At 40.8% G+C, this 21,713-nt stretch overlaps 1 protein-coding gene across 1 annotated transcript in view; it reads right to left on the minus strand.

Annotated features, from left to right (window-relative positions):
* Positions 1–21,713, minus strand: part of LOC122805622 (thioredoxin domain-containing protein 6-like) — a 563,041-nt gene that overhangs the window by 449,620 nt on the left and 91,708 nt on the right. The window contains exon 5 of the mRNA XM_044075878.1: positions 5,613–5,684. Coding sequence (XP_043931813.1) covers positions 5,613–5,684 — 72 coding nt within the window. The remainder of the gene's footprint in view (positions 1–5,612; positions 5,685–21,713) is intronic.

Below are 21,713 nucleotides of genomic sequence, written 5' to 3' on the forward strand. Positions count from 1 at the left end.
CCAGAACAAGTACAAATATGACTCTGTCATTGTTCATGTTGGTATGAATGACCTGAGACATACCTCCCTGGACTACATGAAAAGAGACATGGAAGAGCTCTCAGATCATGTAGCCCAGGTGGGTATGACCCTGACCCTGAGTAGCATCCTGACCTCACCAAGAATGATACCACAGTATAAAGAAAAAAATTATCAATTTCAACAATTGGCTAAGCTACTGGTGTCATTCAAAGGGGATCCAGTGTCTGTCAGCCTGAGACGACATGCTCAACAGGCCTCATTGCTTCACAAGAGACTGCTTGCACCTGTCACCCCTAGGCTTTTGAATACTGGCCAAGGCTCTTGTTGCCCCCATAGTGCCTTTTTTAGGCAAGGCTCAAAAGTCAAACCCACCTCTGTAAACACCACAAATAAAAAAATAAGGGTTATGCCACTCAACACCAGGAGTTTAAATCTCAAAATGCATGCGCTCGAAGCACTCCTAAGTATGGAGAATGTCGACATCTGTGCAGTAACTGAAATCTGGTTCAAGGCTCCACAGAGCACCCCAGCACTACCGGGCTACAACTCATACCACACATTTTGGCCACAGAACATTGACCAAAACACAAAAGGAGGGGGTGTTATCCATATTCATCAAGGATACCTACACCTCCAGGTTAGTGGTGCAGCATGATACCTCCTAGAACATCCATGTGCAACTAACATCAGGCAAATCTGCAATGCAAATTGTGGCCTGCTACAGATCACCCTCCATGACCCAGGACCACCACTTCACCTTTCTGGAGACACTGGAAAACATGAAGGTCTACCGAACACCCCGATATTGGGCAATTTCAATTACCCTACCGTTAACTGGGAAAACTACTCAAGTAAAAACTCCCAGGTCTAGAGCTTCCTGGAATTTATCAACTCAAATGCCCTGGATCAGCTGGTAAACTCCCCTACCAGAGGTGAAAACATTTTGGACCTGGTCATCACCAACATGGGTGACAGGTGTTCCACACCAGAGGTCAACCCATCACTGGTTAGATCAGACCATAAACTAATCACTCTGGATGTCCACACCCCACCACCACCCCCAACTAAGGAAACCACAGTAAAAAACTTTTCTAAAGCAAACTTCACCTTACTTCAGACAGAAGTGGTAAGTTTCACAACCCCCATGCTAAAGGATAATGCTGCCCAAGATACAGAAACCTTTACAAATGCACTCTATGAGCACCTACAAGGATGCATGGATTGTGCCATCCCTAACAAAACCAAGACTCACTCCCTTAAAAGAAGGAAACCAGTCTGGTGGACCCTTGCCATAAACAGGCTATACAACAGAAGGAGGAAACTAGTTCAGAAAAAAAGCAAATCCCAAGAAGGAAAGACGTACCTGATCAGTATCAGTAAGAAACTAAGGTCCCTCATAAAATCCTCCAAGGCTAACTTCAAAAGAAAAATAGCCAAGGATTCAAAAGATAACCACAAAGCCTTCTTTAACTATGTCAAGAATCTAAGTGGCAACTCGTAGATATGCACTGAACTAGTGCAAAATAGCACAAAATATACTGAACCCACTGATATTGCCAACATCCTGGCAGATAGATTCAGTACAAACTTTACCCCCCTCTCACCTCCAAGAGGGCCCACAACAATACCAGAAAAGCGTAGTTTCCTGGAAATCACAGATGCACAGGTTAAAACAGCCCTTTCAAAAGCCAAAGGCACAGCGTCAATGGGGCCAGATGGTGTCCCAGGCTGTGTCTTGTACGATCTACAGAACGAACTAACCCCCGCCTAAACACACTGTTCATCCTCATCCTCTCCACAGGCTACGTAGTTACGTGCCCATAGAATGGCGCACAGCAACAGTTATTCCACTCTACAAAGGAGGGGCAACAACTGACCCTGGTAACTATCACCCCATAAGCATGACTAGCCTGGTCTGCAAGGCTATGGAGTGCATCATCATGGAACTCATTAACAAAGACATTGGGAACCTCCAAACACTTGACCCGACCCAGTTCGGCTTTTTTAAGGGCAGATCATGCCTACTAAACCTGATTGACTTCTTCAAGACAGTCACCAAGGCCATAGATGAGGGGAAGGTAGTTCACACAGCCTATCTTGACCTTGCCAAGGCTTTAGACACCATTCCCCACTTGGGAATTATAGAAAAACTCACCAACCTGAACATAAACCCCTACGTCATGAGATGGGTTGCCAGCTGGCTTACAGACAGAACTCACACAGTAAGAATAGTGGGCTCCAGGTCCGACTCTAAACCAGTCACAAGTGGTCTTTCACAAGGCTTGGTCCTGGGACCCCTACTGTTCAGCATATACTTTTCAGAAGTACAGGGAAACACAGGAGGACTATGACTAACCAAGTTCACCAATGACTGCAAATTGGGAGCCATAATTGACTCACCGGCTGACACAGACATTCTCCAAAAGGGCCTTACTGAGATGGACACCTGGTGTCAAAGTCATGTTCTCAAGCTAAATGCCAAAAAATGCATAGTCATCCCGTTTGGGAAAAACAAAACACCCATGAATTACCACATAGGTGGCAGCCCCCTTAATAAAGAAGAGGTAATAAGAGATCTGGGGACCGAGGTAGATAGTAATCTCTCCTTTGACAATCATATTGCCAAAGTAGTTAGGAAATCCTTCTATGTAGCCCATCTAATTACTAAAGGGTTTGCATCTAGAAATAAAGAGGTTATAGTGCCTCTCTACTCGTCACTCATCAGACTCATCATAGTGTACAATGCCCCATTTGGGATGTACCTCACAAGACACTTCCAACAGCTGGAAAGACCACAAAAGCACCTCATCAAGAGGATTACTGGCCTCAAACGTATGTCCTATGCAGCCCGACTGGAAAAACTCCAGCTGTACTCAGTGGCATATTGCTTACTCAGAGGTGATCTCTGCCTGACTTACAAAGCCATGTCCAACTCAGAATTGATGGACATGCTCCACCTAAAGAAATCCAAATCACTGCGAGCCATGTGCTCTAGTGAGCTAAACCTTGCCACAACAATAAATAGAACATGCTGGAGGGATAGATTCCTGTAACAGAGACTCCCCATGCTTTGGAACAAAATTCCTAACTACATTAGGCAGAGCCCCTCACTAACACTCTTCAAGAGAAGCCTTGACGAGTGGATGGGTAACAGAAAATACACCCCTGGGTTCACTTCATTGGCTCTTCTTGACAGAGGCTCAGTTAATTAATCAATGGGTGGCGAAAGCTGACGCACTCTGGCTAGGCTTATAAATGCCCTCGGGCACATAGCCTAGTACCTGCCTATGAACCTATATAGAACAGCACAGTCACATCTGGTTATAACTGGTCAATCCACTAACAATGTATAACAAGAAAGTGCAGCACAATGCAGACCAACCAAACAGAACAGCCGGTTCTGCTATGTGGAACAATTTAAAAGCTGCAGCTAAATGTCACAGCCAGTCAGAAATCAGTTGTAAGTTAAACTTGATGCGTACAGAACATCCAGAACACTAGTAAATTCTCTATACTCACCAGGGAAAAGGCTGAAAAGGATCCCAAAGAAAGAAAGAAACAAACAAACAAACTTCTGGCACAATAAAATTTAATAAGAGACTGCCAGCAAATGTACTTTAAAAGTACACATACAGACTTGGCTCAAATACAAAATAACACTTCGCTGGTGTCTTTGAAACTGGTAATTTGATTGCCACTGGAATGACCAGTTCTAATATGCAGCAAGGAAATGTAGCACAAAGAGAACCAGACAAATACAGCTACAGTGCCTAATATGAGCACAAATGTAAAAGCTACACTTTCAGAGTCATAGCTAGTCATACCACAGTAAATTAAGCAGAACTCCCAATACACCAGCAAATCTTCTATTTGCACTAGGAAAACATCCAAAAAGTATCCCAAATGACCAAAACTCTGGCACAATAAACAGCATACACATATTAGCAATAAATGTTCTTGAAACATGCACTGACAGAACCGGACTAAATAAAAATCACTTCTATGATGTTTTGAGACGAGTAGCAAGGTGAAATCCAGTTAGAATGTGTCAATCCAGTAGCAGTGTGTAACAAGGAAATGCAAAGTTAACGGACGCAGATCTGAAAACTATGTAAGGGAAAAAGCACAAAAGAATGTAAAACTATCTAAATAAACACACAGAACCACATAAATAGGCAGAGATAGATATAAATGCATCAATTAAACATTAGTTACAATCGGCATTAGCATACGCCTGTAAAACAGTTAGAAATACAGAAAGAGGACACATTAAGACAAATCAAATACATTGGATCGGTCAGAAGAAATAGTCAACATTCAAACAGCTGAAAGTAGCTAGTGATAAAAAATCCAGGTTAGAGTGGAAATGCCAGTGAGTTAATTAACCACAGACATGGAAGAGGAAGGCGGTACGCTTAATGTAAAACTCTCTAGTTTTACCAGGTCCGCTTTAAACAGCAGTCTTCAGTGACAGTGACACAAATTACTAATGCAAGATATAGGTAGCAGAGGATGAAGAAGAGGGCTGGGAAAACATAAGTGGAGTGTGGAGTGCTGTAGGTGTGGGCTGACTGTGTGGCTCAGAGGCTTGGGAGAATGGCCACATTATGTGGTATGCAAAAAAACAGAGAGGATAGAAAGGAAAATGCAGCAGCTTGGGAGGCAAGTTAAGAAATGAGAACACGAGATGGAAGCATCAAGGAAAAGGAGTAATGGCAAAGAATTAGCAGGGTCCAGCCGAGTTTGTGTACAGGCAGAGACAGCCAGTGCTGAAGGGAGGCAAAAGCAGGATGCAAGAGAGCCAACAGTGAAGACAGCATGGGAACAGGAGAGGATGGGAAAATGGCTGAGAAAAGAAGTAAGTAGCATACTGAAGAGGACACATGAAAACTGGGAACAAAGGCAAAGGAGAGTCAGCTGGATTACAACAGATAAGGGATGAGTGAGGTACGTGATGACAGGGGGTAGGAAGAAGAATGTTAGAGCAGGAAAGTTAGGGGATACTAAAAGAAGTGAGGCACTAACGCAGGAGCAGACTGAAATACAAAACAAGAGTCCCTGAAGAGGGTAAGGGAGGCCAAAAAGGGTGAAGATGAGGGGAGTGATGAATGACTAAAGAAGTGAATATAGTTATAAATAATGACTGGAAACTATCTAGGAAGAGGAAAACATGAATTCAGGGACAAGTTTCTGATAATCAGTTATTCTGTGATTTTGTCAACAAATGGCCAAAAACGTTAGGGTGAGAAACAGGGCTACTCTATCTATAGTAAAAACAGTGTCTTGACCTGGCAAATGTAACATGACTCATGAGTTTTATTTATTTATTTATTTTTTGCTAAACAAATACCATACGATTTTTCTAATGGTCAACCAGCATCAGGATGCAAATCAATGTGTCTTTTCACTGCCAAACTTTCTGCAGTTACACGACCGGATAACAGCAGAGGTTGCTAAGGGAATGCAAATGGTATGCTCTATCTGGACTTTGGTAAGGCCTTTGACTCAGTATCTGAAATATGAAAAGCCCCATATGTTTAATCTCAGAGATGTATCTTTTATATGAAGAATCCATTAAGAAGATTACTTACTGCATAAAACAGAAATGTAGGTTCACATTTTCCTCTGTATTTATCCAGGGCCTCCACACTATCTGCTTCAGCCTAAAGGAAAAAAATGTATGAACATTTAATCTTGAGCATAGTTACTTCTACAAGCATGCATAAGAGAAGCTCTGTGATTTTGCTACGAATGATTATTAAATAACTACCAGACAACATTACAGGTATTCATGGAAGAAGATGGTTATACAGAACTAATGCACCAGAAAGAAAGGAAAAATAGTTTTCTGCAGATTGCTCATATGATAATTCTAGGGAAAAAAAGAAAATCATTCTTGGCCAAAAGTGGCATGCCAATGTAATTTTGAAGAATGTATTTAAGTTCTGTGAAACAAAGTCAGAGAAAATTGATTGAATGGCCATTAAATGTCATCCTTAAATATTCTTAATTATTTTCTGAGTATAGAAATTATTTTGTTTCAGTAACTATCTTTGAGATCCTCAGATTACCTTATTATTAATATACTTGATTACTTGTAGACCCCAAACAGTGGAAGTCTTAACCAACACAAGTCATCTATAATGATCTTTGCTGTTACTTTTACACAGACAAATACAACTTTCAAATGCGTCCTAAAAATACCTTAAATAAAATAAAACAAACAGTGTAACTGTTGTATAAACAGGTAGGGCACTGTTAGTAGTTTTCTTAGTTTCTGTTCTGACCATTTTTGGCTTCTTGTAAAGAATTCTTACAATGCCTTGTGTATTCAAAGAACTTTTAAATCCATTTGATAATATAGGCTATAGATGTCTAAATGTAGAATAACCTTCATTATAAGTACACCAACAAAACATTATCAGAAATGCATTTTAGCGATGGAAATGAACAAACTCTAATCAGCACACATCGGAGGATAAAAGTTCTACATCATTAAACTATCGTAAAGAGGAACATCAAAATAAGCAAGCTTTTGTCTGTGCCAGATGTTGATGTGATTGATGCTTGACAGTGTGAAGCTAACAAAAGGGAGGAAAGTGTGAGAATCATGAGAGTTTATGTCATACAAACTGTAATGTAAAAAAATAAAATAAAATAATAACCCGAAAATCAAGACCTGTAAGAATTTCACTCAACTTTGCATTGCTTACTTGACTGAAAAAAAAGTGTTAAGAAACCTACATAGCCTGATTTTTAAATGTATTTAATATTCTGCCTTGACTCCATTACTTCTTTTTCCCCTGCCATTATTCACCTGGTCCCTGCCCTCTTGAGTACCTGAATGCTTTGGCGGATTCCCTTTCCACCACATATTCTGGTACTCCATTCTGTATATCCACAAATCTCTAGCTAAAAAAAAAATGTTGAGATCCACGGAGAAATTAATCCCCACAGTTTGTTACCTGTGTCTTTCTGCTCTGTCCTTGCTGTTTAAGATGTTCATTTCATATCTCTCTGATTTGATTTTTTCACCCATTTTATGTCCCTTCTGTCTTTTCTAGTCTCCACTGAGAAGCACACTGGTTCCACAAGTCTCTAATCATATCCTTTTCCTTTGACGCCACTGGTGGCATTTCTCTGGATAACTAGAAGCCTAATTTTCCTTTCCTTGTATGGCCTCCAGAAATATACACAGTACCAAAATGTTGCCTCTTCAGAGTATGGTAGTCTGCTTACTTCTAGAGTCTTGTCTCCTTGAAGATACATTCCAACATTCTGCTTGCTGCAAATATTGTGCTCATAATCTGATCCTGGTGCCCATGACATGTGGCACACACCACACATTATTTTCCTGTTATGATGTCATCATTTTTCCTCCATATTTCTGATAAGTCACACCACAGTTACTCTAACTTAAGTGCATTACTTTGTATATGTGTCTGTATGGTCTCTCAGCTGCCACCCTGCAATCCCTTTTGTCAGCATTTCAAAATTCTTATATAACCTCTTCCCCATCGTGCACTGTAGTTCCTATCTTTGTGTCATCAGCAAAGAGTCTGACTATGTTCCATTTCTCCTTGTATGCATCTTGCTGTTCTTCATTGGCACTTTCCTTATTTTTGATATCGTCCTTCTCACCACCTTCCTGTCCTGTGCTTCAGCCATTCAGGAACCCAGTTCCTCAGTCTTGTTTCTACCTCCAGCCCCTCCAGTTCTCTTGTCAGCTGCTTATGTATCTCGGAGTAAAGGCCTTGGTGAAGTACAGGCAGAGCCCATCTACCAGTAATCATCTGGAAAGTTCTCCTGTAATCCATTCATAACAATAGGTCAGGTCTGACAGACATCTTCTTCTGGCCATTAACCCCCAAGGGTTCCATCCTGGAGATTCCTCTCCTGTAAGAAAACGACCAGCATCTCCTTCATTATTCTGTCCAATACTTTTATTGCCATTGTTTGTTGCCATATACAATACTGTTTTGGCTATGCACTTAATATAGCAGTGTTCCTGCTGGGTTCATGCAGATACCTTCTGGAAAAAAAAGTTCAAGAACAAGACACAGTTTTGATACAAGATGAAGGTCTAATGGGAGATACAAGAGTTTCAAAATTTTTTAAGGAATGGTGGTGCTGAGTAATTGGGACACTTGTCTTGTAGACATGTCAACATAACAAAATGTAACAATATTTAAAATATCACAGACATGAGTTAATTCTGGACATAGACAGTTCATTAAGAACAATGTTATCAGATGCCATTTTACTAGGCCAGCTCTGTGGCATAAATGTGTGTGTGTGTGTGTGTGTGTGTGTGTGTGTGTGTGTGTGTGTGTGTGTGTGTGTGTGTGTGTGTGTGTGTGTGTGTTTCTCCCTCTGTCAGTAACCTGAGACAGGATTAAAAAACAAGGGGGAAATAAATCACTGAATGAAAGAACAGTCAGTCTAATGCTTTTCTTTAATATGTGCAGAAATCTGACTTACATATTAGAGTTGTGATCTTGGGCTGCATATAGATTTAGGATGTTAGGTTATAGTTACGGTCAGAGTTAGGGGGATGTTTTGCCCTGCATAGATGTATACTGTAATGTTTTAAAAGTATAATGTTAGTGCATTTTCACCAAGTGTGTTTTTCAGTGAAATGGACTTGATGCCGATGCTCTTCATCCATGTGAATTCAATGAAGAAATGTCAGGTGATCAGGCTGCCCAATCATCTGTCCTATACACAAGGTAATTCTTATGTCAGGCTGAAAAAAAAGGAATTAGACTGCTGGCTATGTAAGATCAACAGCAGGTGGCAGGAAAATAGACAGATTAAGTCTAGTAAGTGGTCCATATCTGCTGTCAAGATAGGTTTATAGGAGATAAGCATACTGGACAGTGCAGTAGTGCGTGGTTACATTGTCGCCTCACAGCAAGAAGTTCTCTAGTTTGATTCTTGGCTGGGGTGCCCTCTGTGCAAAGTCTGCATGTACTTCCTGCATCCGTGTGGGTTTCCTCTGGGTGCTCCGGTTTCCTCCCACATTACAAAGACATGCGTCTGGAGCATTTCTCCCCAGGCCTCCACTGAAAATTGGTTTCATTCTGAGTCAGACTTTCTTGGTAAAAAAATGTTAATAAAATAAATAAAAATAAATAAATAGAGATGAAAGAGTTGTCATCAGTGCCATTGGCAGACTTACAATGTAAACTATCAAAACTGCTCTAATGTGATTATTGGTAGTATATTCACATTATAGGATACACTCCTGCTGAGATGCTTCTGTAACTAAACTAATACATTTCAGAAAGCACATGTTCTGTCTATAAGTTCATTATAGTATGCTTTTGAATATTTGCGCTGATAGTATTCAACATATAGTGAAGAGAAGGGAGCAAATGGCTTTTTTTTTAAAGTCATGCATACTAAATGGGTGCCTTTCCTTTCACCTTAGAGAATAGAATGACTGATATCATCAACATGCCCATATGAAATGTCAGCAGAGGTTTATCCCAGCAGTAAAAAAAAACAGAATTATGGATTCATGTAGTCCATACAAGGAGAACACAATAAGCATTCTACACTTTGACAATGTGTAAAACACACCAACTATTTTTTTGAAAAACAAAAGTATCTAATGTATATTACATCATAAGAATAGGAACAGATAAACCTAGAAATCAGAAGTACATAGGCAATAATAAAGTAAATTTTTCTTATTCTTTTCTGTAATAATATAAGTGCATTTGAAACATTTTTACATATTTTAGACATTCTCTGGTAAAAGTGTGTTACTTCTGAATCAAGCATATGCACACCACACACACCATAAATAAATAAAACACACATATGCATATACGTATAACCAGATTCATGCAAACCTCTGCCCTAGACCTCTGAAGTTGGAGCACTGCTCACCAGAATTTCTCTAGGTCTGTGTCACTAGCACCGTTACAAAAATGACATGGGACCTACCAGAATGACACTGCTCTGTGACTTTATACTCTTAAGCTTCACAAACCAATTGCTAAGTGGCTAATGTGTCCTAGACACATACAAAAAAAATAAACAATGCCCACATGCCGGGACATGTTATGCAGTGATATTAAAGAATCTATGCTGACCCACACATGTTCCATCCACAATGTCCATAAGATATTACCATACATGCTGACATAACCAGGGATGTACAATGTGACATATCCATCATCATTACCAGATGTTACAATGAGTACACATGATTCAGTAGGTGTCACAAACACATAGGTTACGGAATAAGATACTAGGCTATGAGACACCATTACCAGAGATAAGGGGTGGATCCAGGAGATCCTTGGGATGATGACACCAGATATGCCTACTTCCTTTGGGAAGTCTCCCATCTCAGGAGATGGTATGTTGAGGAATTTAGCAGCCTGGTAGACAGGTATGTTACTGTGTGCTGTGGCTTCATGGAGGATTGGCTTGGCTGAATGGGGAGGACAATACTAAGGAAGGTGGCTTAATGCCTCACAGCATCATTGGACTGGCTGGTACAGCTACTATGTGACCCACATCATACCTCAGAGTAGCTGCCACATATTGTGTGGCAGTAGCCCATGATACACTATTACATTAGTGATACGTATCAGTGGCATGCAAGTGTTATGTATGGAAGGCATTCTCCCATGCTGTATGTGGTGTAGTTGTTAATTTAATAGTCTGTGCTCACTGTATCCCATTACTATCTTACAAGCTGCACGCAAAGCATGGCTGACCTTATGCATAGGCTAACTAAGTGGCTACCTAGTGTGCTGCTTTTGCTGGTAGTGGGGCTTTTCTGGTATTTGTTTGTTTATTTTCTTTAAGGTAAGAAAAACAGCATTTTTTTAAGAAAAGAAAGAAATGAATGAATGAATTAATAAATACACACATGCATACATGGCACTCAGTACCCCTAATGGAAGATACAGCAGATGCAGTATCTTAAGAAATGAAGTGCTATTCTGGTCATTCAGTTTGTTGGCCTCCTGCTCCATCCCTTCCATGATCTACCTAGACAACTAATCAGATAGATCATGGGTGGGACAGTGCAAGAAGTCAACAAATTTGAAACTGTAGGGTATATATGCAGTGTGAAGAGAAAGCTTTGCATTTGGTAATTTTATAAATACTACTACTTGCAGGCAACCAGATATTTTGGATTGCTGTCTAGTAATTCTCAGCTGTCCTTGCAGAATACTACTGATTTGTCAGGTATATTTATAGCTGCCTGCTCATCATAAATGTTTTGATTTTCTGATAAACAATTGAGGATTACAGTCAGTCAAAATGCCATACATTGGAGATCCATACTTGTTATTCTTGAGAAAATGCTTGTTGATGCAAAACCTGTCAATCAATTACAATTAACTAAGCAAATTCTAGCAGCATATAAGAAATGCTGGGGAATATAAATAATGGTTGTTCTTTGCTCCTTATTCTCATTTTGTAGGACTACTGTGACCTCTGTGAAAAAACTTGGTAAACGTTAATGTATGGATACTGCTTCTGTGGAATAAAGCTGAAATACATACATGACTATGATTTTTATCTATAACTGCTGATTGGGGATGGGTGCTGTTGGTAGAAAGCAGCTGACCTTATTGTTTGCATAGTTTAAACAGTCACTGTTTGGCTTTGCAGGACTAGCATTCATTTACAGGATTACTGTGATTTATGTGAAGTAATTTGGGATATTTTAATCTGTGGCTACTGTTTACAAAGAAATTCACAGAGCTGAAATATTCTACATGGCCATCATTTTTTTATCACTGTCATCTGGAGTGTACATAGAATTAGCTATAACTGGTTCATGCAGTTGGGAACTGTCTGTTGAAAGTAATGTGTCCTCTTGTTGTTTGCTCAGTTTGAACAGTCACAATCTGGCTTTGCAGGACTAGTGTTCATTTGTGTGAAGTAAGATGAACAAATTAACTGAACATCTGAGGTATTTAGAGACAAAGTTGTTATAACTGCTGGGACTGTTTGTGGATGAAAATGATGGGCAGCCTGCTGTTGCTTGCTCATTATTCTGACTTTGCAGGTCTAATAAAAACCTGCAAAAGCATCAGAGAGCTCCAAAGCAGACACCCACAAAACCTGCACCTCCCGTCACAAACCAGACAACACATAAAACACAAAATCAATGTGCCGCACAATCACAGCCCTTAATGCAAAATAACATACCTAACACACTAGTAATAGGTGATTCAATAGTCAGGCACACTGACGCCCCACTCACTAGGCTGGACAAGGAGAAGGTTACTGTTAGCTGCCTGTCGGGAGCCAGAATCCGCCACATAAAACAAGCACTCGGGTCACTCCAGACCAAGTACAAATATGACTCTGTCATTGTTCATGTTGGTGTGAACGACCTGAGCCCTACCTCCCTGGACTACATGAAAAGAGACATGGAAGAGCTCTCTGATCATGTAGCCCAGGCAGGTATGACCCTGACCCTGAGTAGCATCCTGCCCTCACCAAGAATGATACCTCAGTATAAAGAAAAAATGATCAATTTCAACAATTGGCTAAACTTCTGGTGTCATTCAAAAGGGATCCAGTGTCTGTCAGCCTGAGATGACATGCTCAACAAGCCGCGTTGCTTCGTAAGAGACGGCTTGCACCTGTCACCCCTTGGCTTTCGAATACTGGCCAAGACTCTTGCTGCCCCCATCGTGCCTTTTTAGGCAAGGCTCAAAATTCAAACCCACCTCCGTAAACAGCACAAGTAAAAAACTGAGGGTTGTGCTACTCAACGCCAGGAGTTTAAATCTCAAAATGCATGCGCTCAAAGCACTCCTAAGTATGGCGAATGTCAACATCTGTGCAGTAACTGAAACCTGGTTCAAGGCTCCAGAGAGCTCTCCAGCACTACTGGGTTACAACTCATACCACACATTTCGGCCACAGAACATGGACCGAAACACAAAAGGAGGGGGTGAATCCATATTCATCAAGGATACCCACACCTCCAGGTTAGTGGCGCAGCATGATACCTCTGAGATCATCCATGTGCAACTAACATCGGGCAAATCTGCAATGCAAATTGTGGCCTGCTACAGATCACCCTCTATGACCCAGGACCACCACTCTGCCTTTCTGGAGACACTGGAAAACATGAAGGTCCTACCAAACTCCCTGATCTTGGGAGATTTCAATTACCCTACCATTAACTGGGAAAACTACTTGAGTACAAACTCCCAGGCTCAGCGCTTCCTGGAATTTATCAACTCAAATACCCTGGATCAGCTGGTAAACTCCCCTACCAGAGGCCACATCATATTCGACCTGGTCATCACCAACATGGGCGACAGGTGCTCCGTACCAGAGGTCAACCCATCACTGGTTAGATCAGACCATAAACTAATCACCCTGGATGTCCACACCCCACCACCACCCCCAACCAAGGAAACCACAGTGAAAAACTTTTCTAAAGCAAACTTCACCTTACTTAAGTCAGAGGTGGTAAGTTTCACAGCCCCCATGCTAAAGGATAACACTGCCCAAGATGCAGAATCCTTTACAATTGCACTCTATGAGCACCTACAAGGATGCATGGATTGTGCCATCCCTAGCAAAACCAAGACTCACTCCCCTAAGAGAAGGAAACCAGTCTGGTGGACCTCTGCCATAAACAGGTTATACAACAAAAGGAGAAAACTAGTTCAGAAAAAAAGCAAATATCAAGAAGGAAAGACATCCCTGATCAGTATCAGTAAGAAACTAAGGTCCCTCATAAAATCATCCAAGGCTAACTTTGAAAGAAAAATAGCCAAGGACTCGAAAGATAACCACAAAGCCTTCTTTAGCTATGTCAGGAATCTAAGTGGCAACTCGCAGATATGCTCTGAGATAGTGCAAAATAGCACAAAATATACTGAACCTACTGATATTGCCAACATCCTGGCAGATAGATTCAGTGCAAACTTCACCTCCCTCTCACCTTCAAAAGGGCCCACAACAATACCGGAAAAGTGTAGTGTCCCGGAAATCACAGAAGCACAGGTGAAAACAGCCCTTTCAAAAGCCAAAAATACAGCATCAATGGGGCCAGATGGTGTTCCAGGCTGCGTCTTGCATGAACTACAGAACGAACTAACCCCCCACCTAAACACGCTGTTCAACCTCAGCCTCTCCACAGGCTACGTGCCCATAGAATGGTGCACAGCAATGGTTATTCTGCTCCACAAAGTAGGAGCCACAACTGACCCTGGTAACTATCACCCCATAAGCTTGACTAGCCTGGTCTGCAAGGCTATGAAGCGCATCATCATGGAACTCATTAACAAAGACATTGGGAACCTCCAAACACTGGACCCGACCCAGTTCAGCTTTGTTAAGGGCAGATCATGCCTACTAAACCTGGTTGACTTCTTTGAGACAGTTACCAAGGCCATAGACGAGGGAAAGGTGGTTCACACAGCCTACCTTGATCTCGCTAAGGCGTTCGACACCATTCCTCACTCGGGTATTATAGAAAAACTCCCCAGCCTGAACATAAACCCCTATGTCACAAGATGGGTTGCCAGCTGGCTTACAGACAGAACTCACACGGTAAGAATAGTGGGCTCCAGGTCTGACTCTAAACCAGTCACAAGTGGTGTCCCGCAAGGCTCAGTTCTGGGACCACTACTGTTCGGCATATATTTCTCAGAAGTACAGGCAAACACAGGAGGACTATGCCTAACCAAGTTTGCCGATGACTGCAAACTGGGAGCCATAACTGACTCTCCAGCTGACACGGACATCCTCCAAAAAGGCCTTACTGAGACAGACACCTTGTGTCAAAGTCATGGCCTCAAGCTAAATGCCAAAAAATGCATAGTCATCCCATTTGGGAAAAACAAAACACCCACAAATTACCACATAGGTGGCAGCCCCCTTAATATAGAAGAGGTAATAAGAGATCTGGGGACCCAGGTAGATAGTAATCTCTCCTTTGACAATCATATTGCCAAAGTAGTTAGGAAATCCTTCTATGTGGCCCATCTAATTACTAAGGGGTTCGCATCTAGAAACAAAGAGGTTATAGTGCCCCCCTACATGTCACTCATCAGACCCATCATAGAGTACAATGCCCCATTTGGGATGTACCTCACAAGACACTTCCAACAGCTTGAAAGACCACAAAAGCACCTCACCAAGAGGATTACTGGCCACAAACATATGTCCTATGCAGCCCGACTGAAAAAACTCTGACTGTACTCAGTGACATATCGCTTACTCAGAGGTGATCTCTGCCTGACTTACAAAGCCATGTCCAACTCAGAATTGATGGACATGCTCCACCTAAAGAAATCCAAGTCACTGTGAGCCACACTCTCTAGTGAGCTAAACCTCGCCACAACAATAAATAGAACATGCTGGAGGGATAGATTCCTGTCACAGAGACTCCCCATGCTTTGAAACAAAATTCCTAACTACATTAGGCAGAGCCCCTCACTAACACTCTTCAAGAGAAGCCTTGATGACTGGATGGGTAACAGAAAGTACACCCCTGGGATCACTTCATTGGCTCTGCTTGACAGAGGCTCAGTTAATTAATCAATGGGGCGGCGAAAGCCGACACACTCTGGCTAGGCTTATAAATGCCCTCGGGCAGATAGCCTAGTACCTACCTATGAACCTATGAACCTATAATGTGATTTGTGTGAAGCAACTTAGAATACTTTAATGTGTGGCAACTAGGGTTGCCACCTTTTCAAATGGCCATAGTGGGACATTTTTGGGACACACATCAAATTTTACAGGCCGACACAAACCCATGGTCAGTACAAAGGATAGAACTTTACTTTTTTGCCTAAATAAAAGCTTATTCTTGTAGCAGTTTAGTTGCTTATCCTGTTTCTTGTAACATGTAGGTATTTTAGATACAGAAATAACTATTTTATGCAACTATTACATAAAATATGGGACATACTTATGTCCTACAATCTCAGGACATTTGCCATTTTTAATATTTTTGGTCAGGACACAACCGCCCAAAGAGGGACTGTCCCTCGCAAAGTGGGACAGGTGGTAACCCTACTGGCAACTGTCGGTGTAAAGTAAAGGTGAAACACATTGCATGGCCATCCTCATCACAATAAAATATCAGAGATGTACATTAAAGTGGCTACTACTGCTGGTGTGAAGGGGAATTGCCTGAATGAAAGTAAATAACCCTTTAACAGTCATCTTTCTAAAAATGAAGGTATAAAATGCATCACAGAAAATCCAAACCTTCAGAGCTTCTGTAGGTCTGGTGGCCCCCACACCCCAAAGCTATATAAGTAGATTTTAACACAGACTAAGTAGTGACCTCTACCCTGAACCCAGCCTAGTTTAAAACTGGCTCTTCTCAGAGTTGCACATAGAAAGTCATGGTAGCTTATGTAGGGGATGAGGTATAATGTCATTATTTTTTTAATGTTTCTCCCAAACCATAGAGGCATGCATATGTCACTATAGCTTGTATTTGTCTGGGGACAGTGTGGTTATTATTTCTTTAACTTTCCTCACAAACATCAGAGATGTGCACAGAGAGTCACTACAGTGTCTACAAGACCTGTGTACTATCTAGGAGTAACAAACTGAAAATATTACTGTGATTTTTTTTTTTTTTTACTTTCTTCACAAACAAACATCAAAGTCATATATGGAAAGCTATATTTTGGGGTGGGTAAGGAGACATGCTATTATATATATCTCTGACAGCAATAGGTTGAAATATGTTATGTTCTGTTTGTTTTTTCTGCTTTGGCCCAGTCTGACATCAGAGTGGTACACAGATGATGATTGTCTTTTGGTGTTTTGTGGGTAGGGGTGAGGACACATACATTATATATGCATGACAACAGCAACCTGAAATACACGATTATGGCCATTTGTACCTTCACCTTCATCCCAGTCTAGTTCCAAGAGAGGGCTACAAAGAAGGTGAACATCTTTTTTTTTTTTCAGGTGATAGGGAGGCAGGTACTTTTCTCAGATATGATTTATATTTCTTTGCAAGCATGTATCGTATCAGTTTATCGTGCACTGATATTTTACTAGCTTTAAGCACTAAAGTTGTTTCTTCCATGAAGTAAATAAAGAAAATAAGACAATTTTTTCCTTATTCATGATTTTTGTTCACAACATTATTGGATCAAAAGGTTTGAGGAATAGTCTAAAATGCACTTCACACCATCTGAAACCCCATGGCTTCTGGGGGTCTAGTGGTCCCCAAACCCAAAGATTAATCAGTTATTTCCTCCACAGTTATTGCAATGCAGTCCTGGTTAGTTAGAGTGCATTAACAAAATGAATAGCAAACTTGAAGAGTAACACTGAATTACTTTCCTTTATCAGGATTTTTGCTCAGGCCATCATTGGATGAACACATTGTTTAAAATTACTCTGAAATGCACCTCTGCACATCTAGAACCACCCAAGGTCCCTCAGACCCCTGGCTTAATTTGGTTATTTCATCCACAGTTATTAGAGTGCAGTCCTGTATAGTAAAGAAGTGTTGAATGAATGAATGCAGGAAAAAAATATTAAGACAAGGTGTGAGGAAGGGAAAGAAAACAAAATAATACACTAAGGGAAGTATGTTTAGAGACGAATATTGTACTGAAGACAATGGACAGAGGCAGCTCCTAAATGCTGTATCATACATATGGGTCCCCCTCAAATTATCTATGGTATGGTCCCAGTTATTCTCATTAGGAGTAATATGTCACCCACCTAACTGTCAACCCCTTTGTTGTTAGGTGGGTCACAAACTGGCTCACTAACAGTAGACATGCTATCAAAGTGGGAGACTCCATCTCAACAAGCAGACCAGTCACCAGTGGGGGTCCACAAGGGTCAGTACTGGGCCCCCTTTTGTTTGGTATTTACTTCTCAGAAGTTCAGGCCAAAACAAAGGGGGTGTGGCTGACCAAGTTTACTGACAACTGCAAACTTGGCGTGATCATTGACTCCCCAAATGATGTCAGTGTACTCCAACAGGGACATACACAGACCAACAATTGGTGCCAAAGCCATGGACTTAAACTAAATGCAAAAAAATGCATCATCATCCCCTTCAGTAAAAGCAATGACCCTACTAACTATCAAATAAACAATACCTGAAGTACAAATGCTGTAGTGAGGGATTTGGACACATAAGTAGACTGTGACCTAAACTTGACCACCAAGTGTCCACTGTAGTAAGAAAGGCATTCTACATCACACATTTGATTAGCAAAGGCATAGCCTCAAGAGCAAAAGAAGTTATAATCCCCGCCCCATACTCATCCCTTATCAAGCCCATAATTGAATATAATACCCCCTTTGGTATGTACTGTACCAGGCGCCTGCAGCAACTGGAGAGACCCCAGAGATTTTTAACAAAAAAGATCTAGGGTCTTCAGCACATGGCTTACACAGACAGACTGAAGTCTTTGTCACTGTACTCAGCAGCATATAGGCTGCTTAGGGGAGACTTGTGCGGCTTACAGAGCAATCTCTGACCTCAACCCGATAAAGTTGCTGCACATCCGTAAGTCAAATGGGACTAGAATTACCCACGCTAGTGACCTAAATCTGGCATGCAATTTAAATAGGACATGCTGGAGAGGCAAATTCACCTCACAGAGCTTGCCACTTCTCTGGAATAGACTATCATTTCATGTTAAGCAGAGTACCTCTATGACTCTGTTCAAAAGCAGCCTGGATGAATGGATGGGAAACCACAATTTTTTTCGTGGAATAGCTCTCACATCCCTCTTGGACATGGACAGTCATTACTAATAATAATCTTAGGCATTAACTAGACTTTTTCTCTTGAAATATAATGGGTGTAATAGGTTAGGCTTAAAATGACCCTCAGGTCAATAGCTTAGTAACCTCCTATAAACCTATGAACCTATGAATTATTGACCATGGGATGGGTAAGGGCAGTCTATAATCAACTGGGATAAGTTATTTCAAGCACAAAAGGGGAAAATGGCTAAGTTTAAAATGGCTCATAAAGGCAGCTAGCCTAGAAATTGCCTATTAACCTATGAACCTATAAGAAAAAGGGAAAGGGATCTCAAACAGTCTTAAGCTTCACCCTACTATTCCTAGATAGAGAGCCTGACAGAAACAGAAGCAGGATTCTAGAGGTAAAGTGAGTAAGATACCTAAGGAAGAAGAGAAATGGAGACTACCAGTACCCCTGATGGAAGAGAAATATGTTTGTGAGATAGCTTCTATAGAGAGGAATTAGATTAAGGGAAGAAACCTGTACCTGTATTTATAGAAGAGGCCATTGCTTTCATTTCATGTAAAAATACTGATGAAAATAATATTGACTTGGCTGTCCTCTAGATAAGACCTGTCAATTTTAAGGAGGGAAGAAAATACACTAAGTAGAGAATATAGCAAGATTAGATGGGGAAACAAAGGAACAGAACAGACTTATTCCATACCCTTATTTTGAGCTAAGACCTGCTCCACAGGGATACCAGTGACAAAGAATACATTAATGAGACTGCTATTCATTCCACAGCTTTTTAAAATACTTGCAAGGAAGTTACCACATAGCCACATATTAGGTGATAATTTAACAATGGATAAGATTAAAGCTAAGACTCTGGCCAGGTTTTACTGGCCTGGTGTTATGACAGACATAGATAGCCCAGGAATCAACAGTCAGTTGAAACCTTTATCTGTCATGGAAATCCCATTTGAGAGAATAGCAGCAGACACTGTAGGCCTGCCTATAAACCAAGTAAAGGTAATTAGTACATGCTGGAAATCCCCGATTGTACAACTACATTTTTGAGGTAATACTCCTGAGAAGAGTTAATGCAAAGTTCTTAGTAAAATAATTAGTACTGTTTTTTCTAGATGAGGAATTCTCCAAAAAATTCTTGTTGATCAAAGTATCCCATTCATGTCCAAAGTAACGCATAAATGTTATCATTTTTTAAGTGAAACAGCTAAGAACATCAGTATATAACCCTCAAACAGAAGAACTAGTTGAGCACTTTAATAAAGCTTTAAAGTCTATGTTAAAAAAAGTTGCAGAAATGGATGGGAGAAATTAGGCCTAACTGCTTCCATAATCTTCTATCAGCTGTAAGGGAAGTACTTCAAGCCTCAGATGAATTTTCACCAGTTCCAGTTGTTTTGTGGCAGGCATTTCAAACACTATTAAATGGAGCAAAATAAACATGGGAGGAGAAAAGTGTCATACAGCATGGTAGAAAGCTTAAAGGTTAGTTAAGAACTACAATGCCTGTGGATAAAGAATATATGAGAAGGGCCTCAGAAAAGGAAATAGCATATCTACATTTATCTCCCATTCAGTGAATGAATGAGATGATTGAATCACTGGACAATGCTAAGTTTATGACCACTTTGCTTTGAACTTAACTAAAGGTTACTGGCCAATTGAATTGGCCTAGAAGCTATGAAAAATGAATTTCCACTCCAGATGGATTCTTCCATTACAGAGTCCTGCTGTCTGGTCTTCATGGAGCACCTGCAACATTCTAGAGCCTGATGGACAAAATCCTTAGACACCATATCAAATATGAAGCAGCCTACCTAGATATAACAGTAATACCTTCTAAAGACTGGGGAAGTAGTCTCCCTAAAGTTCAAGCTATCTTAGATTCCCTGCATCAAGGGGGTTAACTGGTAGTCCAGCTAATTGCAAATTAGACATGGCAGAAGCTCACTATTTAGGCAATGTAATCAGCCGAGGTATAGTGAAACCACAAGCTGAGATAACTGAAGCAGGGCAAAACTGACCTATGCCAACCAGTAAGAAACAAGGACTGTTTTTAAACCTGGCTCATTATTGGCATAAATTTATTTCTAAATTTGCTACCTTTACTTGCCCTCTTACTGAGGCTCCCTTGAAGGTTAAGTGGATGGCGGAAGCATAACAAGCCTTTGGGAACAAAAAGATATGCTGTGTTCAGAACCAAGTTTCAGATGTTTCCAAGTCATTCTTTGTGCATATAGCTGTCTCTAAGGAGGGTATAGGTGCAGTACTGAGAATATACATCCTGTCTATTACATAAGTAGAAAACTCAGCGGCATCAAAAGACATTATCAAACTATGGGCTGTCAGCACCCTAAAGAAATATTTGCTAGGTAGAGACTTTGTATTAATTACTGATCATACACCATCTACAATGGCTCTATAAACAGAAAGACTGCAACCCAAAATTGTCCAGAAAGGCTTTGGCCCTCTAATCCTATAATTTCAAGATCCAACATTTTTTAGGCACAACCACTTAAACGTGAATGGACTGTTTTCAGTTTACACCCCAAATGACAATGCTGGGTCCAGGAGTTTTATGTCAGAGGGTCATGTAGCATAGGGACTGCTGAGACTGAAGCATGCATTGCTAAGTGTGAAGTTTTGTTTTTATGGGCTGTCTTTAAAAGAGGGTGTGTCCTGAATAAGAACTGGGTAGACTGGCAAACTAGAAAAGGCAAGCCTCTATAGCAACTGTGAGGATTAGGTATATTTTATAGTATATAATGGTCAAATACCTATAAAGAAAGCATATTCCTGATATGCAAGTTCATAGGTTCATAGGTTCATAGGTTCATACTAGGCTATCTGCCCTAGGGCATTTATAAGCCTAGCCAGAGTGTGTTTGGCTTTCGCCACCCATTTTAAATTAATTTTGCTATGCCTTTTTTTGAGGTTAGTATACTGTGCCTCTGTCTAACAG

This window comes from Protopterus annectens, chromosome 6.part1, assembly GCF_019279795.1.
Source record: "Protopterus annectens isolate FY-2018-M chromosome 6.part1, PAN1.0, whole genome shotgun sequence".
Lineage (NCBI taxonomy): Eukaryota > Metazoa > Chordata > Ceratodontiformes > Protopteridae > Protopterus > Protopterus annectens.